Here is a 6,000-nt window from a genome sequence, read left to right on the forward strand (position 1 = left end):
ATTCATCTACTACTAATGTAGCAGTGAGATCTGTTCTTGCTTCCCTTGATATTCCTTGCAAATGTCGACTCCAGAAGATCTTTGGCTTACCAAAGGTGCCCCCAGAATGTTTCAAAATTTCTCTTTCAAAGGCCATTCTTGTTTCTATCTCTTGTATACTGCTTATTTTTGCACTGGAGCTCAGCCATGAGTTATGTGTGTGTAGCTAAGCCAGTCTCCCAACATATTTATTGCTTTCATGAGTAGAAGGATGAGCTGTTACTGTGCTAAGAGGAGGCTGACCTTAAAGAACTGACATGCTGAATCTTTCAAGCCAAAGTAAATTACTATCTGCTATTTCTGTAAAGCCTTTACCTTCCAAAATTTAATTACCTGCATTTAGAGGTTTCCAGGTGTTAAAAGGGTAATGACTTCAGACCAACCTTACATATTGAGCTATGTGAAAAATCTCAGCCTTGCATTTAAAGTCTCATGCAACAAGCTCAAAGCATTGCTACAAGAGTCAGAGACTGTTACATGTGCCCACACAGTGGTGACACCTCGGCTGCAGAAAGATGTCCCCAGTGTTTCCTGCTTCCAATGCATTGAGCTCATCACATAGCAGGGAAGATGACAGAAACAAGGGCGTGGATCCGAGACCTGTGATTATCATCTGAGAGGGCAGGTGCAGAGCAACACATTTCTCAGGCTTGAAACCAAGGAGAAAAGGAGGCAGGAGCTGAGGATGAGGAGATCATATCTGTGGTGCAGCTGGAGCAACATGTACAGTAATTTGCAGAGAATTTGACTAAAAACCAAATCTCAACATTTTCCTGAGGGAAAATTGCAGTTGCACTTTCCACGAACACATGCACAATGAAAAATGCCCAAAATGCTGAGCTGCTTCAAGTGAAACAGGCTGGACTCAATGAAGTTCCCTTTCAATTTGTTTTTACCCAAACCAATATCAAAATATGAAGATATTTCAGAAAAAAAATCCTATTATGTTGGTAGATCATTACAGCTGCACAACTGAAGCTGCAAACTGCTGGAAAGGCCTGATCAGCCTTAATGATCTCTCCTTGCTCTTCCCTTATTAATAATAACCCTTATTGCTTGACTCTGATTGTGGGAATTAGTTTATTTCTGTTCCTACCAGACTCTTTAACATTTACATTGAGTATGCATCTCAAATGCCCTATTTACACCAAGTTTGCAAAAACACTTGAAGTGCTGCCCACATTTGTGAAGAGAAAGCAAAGAGATCACAGGAGGCCTTTACGACATAAAAGAAACTTACTGCCATGAGAACAGTTGCATGGCATATTCCTTTCATGACTCTCTTTCTAAACAATCAATGTTTTCTTTAAGATGGTCATTAGGCAATAAATGACATTGGAAAGCGGAAAAGAGAGGAAAGAAACTAGGGTGCCAAGAGCATGGAAAGGACTGAGACTGGATGCTGGAATATGGACCAAATAGCTAAGTAAAACAGCTAGGAGGAGATTCAGATGTAACAGGACAGAACTTAAACAATTTCTGAATTTTGGACCCTCCAATTGTGGGAGACTATCACATTTTTGGGCCATCAGATAAGTGGGGCAGATGTTTCTGTGTTGGATCTCATCCTGGGTTCTTTTTTGCTTTCACACAGGAGCTTGAAATCCTTGGAAAAGCCCATAGTCTTGTTGACTACACGTTTCTTCCAAGCCCTGCCATTCTCAGTGCAGAACATAAAAATAATGAGTTTACAAATAGCTTTATTATGTTTTGGGGGCTAAAGCATCCAAGGGAATAATCTATTGAAGAAATTGAACTGTTACATGTGTTTTATAGGGGAAAAATGGTAGTAGATAAACATATTTATTGTTGTAAAAATACAATGTCCCCTATTATTGGTACCCAATCAACAGCAATGTAACAGCAAAGAAACCATCGCTAGGAAAATACCTTCTCCTGGCCAATACAGTTACATAAATAAACAGGTTATGTACTGAACTGTGCTTTGGGCAAAGGCAAGCCCAGACTATGGATTCCGGAAGAACATGAAGCATCTGCCTCTGTTAAAAGCACGAACAAAGTGGAAGACATGGTCCACAACCCACCTCCCAAAGTTTAGGTCTTACTACAGCCCAGCTTCCAAAGAATACCAGGATGCAGCATGGCTGTGGGGACATGGTTAAGCCTGATATCCATTAGTACATGGAGAGTCTGTGCTATCAGCTAGAATTGAATAAACCTGACTTAAAACAATCACAGAAGCTATCTGAACAAGCAGTCCCACTCCAAAGCACTCCAGCACTTCTCCAAAAGCAACAGCTTCTCTTCTGTTAGGATGCTTCACTGCTTCTTTATCACTCAGCTACCTCCTCTCTGTCCTTGGCGTGCCACAGATTGCTAGAAGCAAACAGAATCTCCCTGCTCCCCCACATTTGATCATCCCTAATTACCTTTCCCAACCCATTAAACAAAATCCTTTCTTTAGAAACCCAGGGGGGTTTGTGGGTATTAGAATTGCTTCTCTATTTCTATTAAGCACGCACAGACACACAAAATGTTCTTACATCCTTAAGATGCAAAACACATTGTTCCTGAGCAAGTGTTTTCACAAACAGTGTTTCCAAAGCCAGCATTTCCTGAAGCCAGTGCTTCCTGGGGGCTCCCTTGGAAAAAAAAAAAAAGGGTTTATAGAGCTGATTGCTGCAAAGCCTGATGTTCCAGTCAGACAATTGCATAGGCCTAGAAGCCTTCACTGTGCCATTCACTCACTGCAGTCTCTGCACTCGTTGCCTCTCTCTAACCACAGCATCTCTCCCTCCTCCCTTCCTTGCAAAGTAGCACAGCTGTAACTAAGCCCAAAAGTTTTGGAACTATCACAAGTCTAGAATCACCAGTCACATCCCCTGAATATACCAGCACTATATTTCTGCTATATAAGGTCTTTAATGGTCAACTGCTGCATGGGTAGTAAAATACATAAATGTGTGTGTCAGAGTGTTAGGGGAAATGGGGGCAAGCTGGCTGAAGAGCAAAAGAGGAAGAAGGAAGAATGACTGGAATTAAGAGAAACCTGGAAGCCTTGTGGAGGCCTCCTTGTGCACCAAGCTGCCATATTCCCTGTCTCTCAGATCCCAGCTTGCAAAGTGGGAAGCACACCCCAGCGAGGAGTGGCCAGTGTGAGTACACACCTCCAGCAGTGAGGCTCCTAAACACACAGGGAGGAAGGAACAGAATCTGCTCCTGTAAAATAGCATCAAGCATAAGCACTGAACAGGGTGAGGCAGCTGGGGCGGGGAAACAGACCAGACAGGAATGGGGAGATTCCTGCCAGGAGTGAGATTCCTGGTTCATTCAGGACTCCTGTATGTTATTGTTTCCTTCTTTCTGTGTTTGGAGCAGGAAGAAAGGGGAAATGGTATGTAATTGTGAGCACAGGGCTCGACCCAGACTTGCCAAATCTGCCTTTGATAAGCCTCCTGAACTTTCTAAGCCTTCACTTCCTCACCATTTCCCTCAGCCATGGATGGCATTTACAAGTGGCTCAGTGCTACTGTCAGATGTCACACAGCAGGGTAAAACACTTTCTCCTCCGACCATATGCTTGTAAGGCTTCACTAATCTTGTAGGTGCATCTAATTTCCTTCATTTCTTTGCCACCCCTTTCAGACCAATATTTATTTCCTTTTTTTTTGCTCATGCTCAGTAATATTAGTCATTACTTCTCTGCCTGTTTACTTCTCTTTTTTTATTAAGGAGGAAATCCTAATGAATGCCCTTCTGGGATTTCAAAATTACTTATTTGCAGCAGGTTAGCAGTAACTTAATGGCAAAACTTAGTCCTTGAAATCTGTCACAAGTGGAAAGCAAAGTCTTAGAACCCCGTTGTGGCAAATAGCTAATGTACAAAATGACAAGGAGGGGTATGTGATATACAAGAGGATACTGAATTAGGTTTCTGGAAGCGAATCCAAGAAAGGCTTTTTTCAATCATTGTGCAAGATTTTTTGCTTTCCTCATCCAACACAAGCCAGTGATTGGGAAATACTCATACCAGGGGAGACACCTAAAGCCAGACAACCATTAAGCATGACACTGGGCGTGCCCTCATTAGAGTGCTAAGGCGTGTGAGAGCCCCATTTAGAGAAAGATAAAAGATAGCAGTTTATTTGTAAAACAGCAGAGCCCTCACCACAGTCCTTGTCCAAAGCTTCCTAACCTAGCAAAAATGGTTAGGTGAGTGCACAGGCTCCACAAGCACCCTTCTCCATTCCCCTGTCACTACCACACCGTGCTGTAAAGCCAGCCCTCTTATAGTCACTACAAGACTTTCTCCTAATGATCACATCAAGATCCAGAATTAGGACATTCCAAGACAGACAGCAAGCTCCCAGTCAGAACAGGTATCACAGAGAGACAACCTTTAAGATTTGGGCTCTTTTGGTAAAAGCGTACTTTTAGATTTGTTCATTCTTCGGGATGTTGCATGCCAGCAGTTCTACAAAACATTCATGTATGTGAGAAGTGCTGCTTCAAAGAGAACAGCCTAAGAAAACAGAAAGTAAACTGGCTTGGAGTTTAAGCTTGGATTTTGAGCAGTCCAAGGCTGGATAGCAGGCATCAGCAAAGTGTGGGGATCAGCTACGCCATCCCTGCATAAATGTAAACATCATGAAAAGGCAGCTTTGCCTGCCTACGTACTTCTGTTGTTATATTTGTACAGCAACAAATCACACTTTAAAAATTACTACACACACACTTGAAGCTGACAAAACAGCTTTCCACTAGTGATTAGTGCATTGCAAAGTCGAGTCCACCACCGGTTAAGCTTCAGAAGGAAGTCACTACTTGTGTTTGTTGTGTTTGATATGAACTAGACACAAAGTCAGTCCATGGGATCAACAGCGTTTGCATGAGCACTCCCAACTCTCTCTTCGGTTTAGGAGAGACAAAAGCAGCGTTAGGTCCCAAGACTACAAATTCACACACAAGCCTAATCCGTACAAGCTGTTCAATGGACACTAAAATGATCATAAAAATAGCTTAATAAATAATGTTGCAACTACCTATTTGTTTTGAATATTGAGGCAATTAGGGTAAACAATTAAACCTTACCTTCATTCCTTTAGTGATTCCATTTTTCTTAGATATTCCACTTTTTAAGACGTTATTCTGTTTCTGATGATTGTGATGATGTAGATGTCCATTGCACACAGCACTGGGATTAGCCATCTGTTTAAATTAGTCAGATTCTCAGTTCTTAAGGGTGTCTCGGGTCTTTCTACTGTAAAAAAGACAGTGGGATGAGAAGATAAAGTTCTTGGTTAAGGCCTGAAAGGTATCCAACTGGTCTGTCAGGATTTTCCAGGATGAGAGGAGGAACTATCTTTTGCAATCTCTTCAAAACATAAAACTTTCTTTCATACAGCTTCAGCCCCAGCAAGCTAGAATGTGAAATACATGGCAGGAGGTGTGCTGTTAAAATCTCTGGAAATTACTGCTCCTTACTGGCTCTTGCATGAACACGGCTCCTGTGAGTCAACAAGGCTGCTGCAGCTATCAAGAAGTGGGTGGATTCAGAGGCGGAGACACTTAAAGATACATTACCTCTTAAATACCTCCAAGGGAGAAACTTTGTTTCTTTTCTCCGAATACCACTCGGTATAGCGCGAGGTCACTCCATAGAAACTGCCTAAATGTTTTGAAAATTTTAACAGTGTAATCTGTACAATTACACGGTTCATCTTAAGAGTATTTTAGCTGTAAAGCAGTAGTATTGCCCTGAGTAGAGCAAACAAACGCTTCAAAAAATGTCTTTTAATCTCTTCTTATATGAGTAGCATGACAGACACAGCATTATACCTGCAAAGAAATGGAAAGCATTTTAGTAATAAAATGAAAATTTATCTGGAGCTAGATACTACAGACACGTGCCCAAGTATTCACTAGAGTGAACTGTCCCTTTAAACTCAGTTTGGCAGGAGTAGGATAAATGGCATGCTGTTACAATGAATGGGAAGTAGA

General features: G+C 41.8%; 1 protein-coding gene across 1 annotated transcript in view; it reads right to left on the reverse strand.

Moving 5' to 3' along the window:
• Positions 1-5,458, reverse strand: part of SPTLC3 (serine palmitoyltransferase long chain base subunit 3) — an 81,006-nt gene extending 75,548 nt beyond the window's left edge. The window contains exon 1 of the mRNA XM_058802269.1: positions 5,092-5,458. Within this exon, the coding sequence (XP_058658252.1) occupies positions 5,092-5,208 (117 nt within the window). The 5' untranslated portion in view covers positions 5,209-5,458. The remainder of the gene's footprint in view (positions 1-5,091) is intronic.
• Positions 5,459-6,000: the final 542 nt, after the last annotated feature.

The sequence above is a fragment of the Ammospiza caudacuta genome, chromosome 3, assembly GCF_027887145.1.
Source record: "Ammospiza caudacuta isolate bAmmCau1 chromosome 3, bAmmCau1.pri, whole genome shotgun sequence".
NCBI lineage: Eukaryota > Metazoa > Chordata > Aves > Passeriformes > Passerellidae > Ammospiza > Ammospiza caudacuta.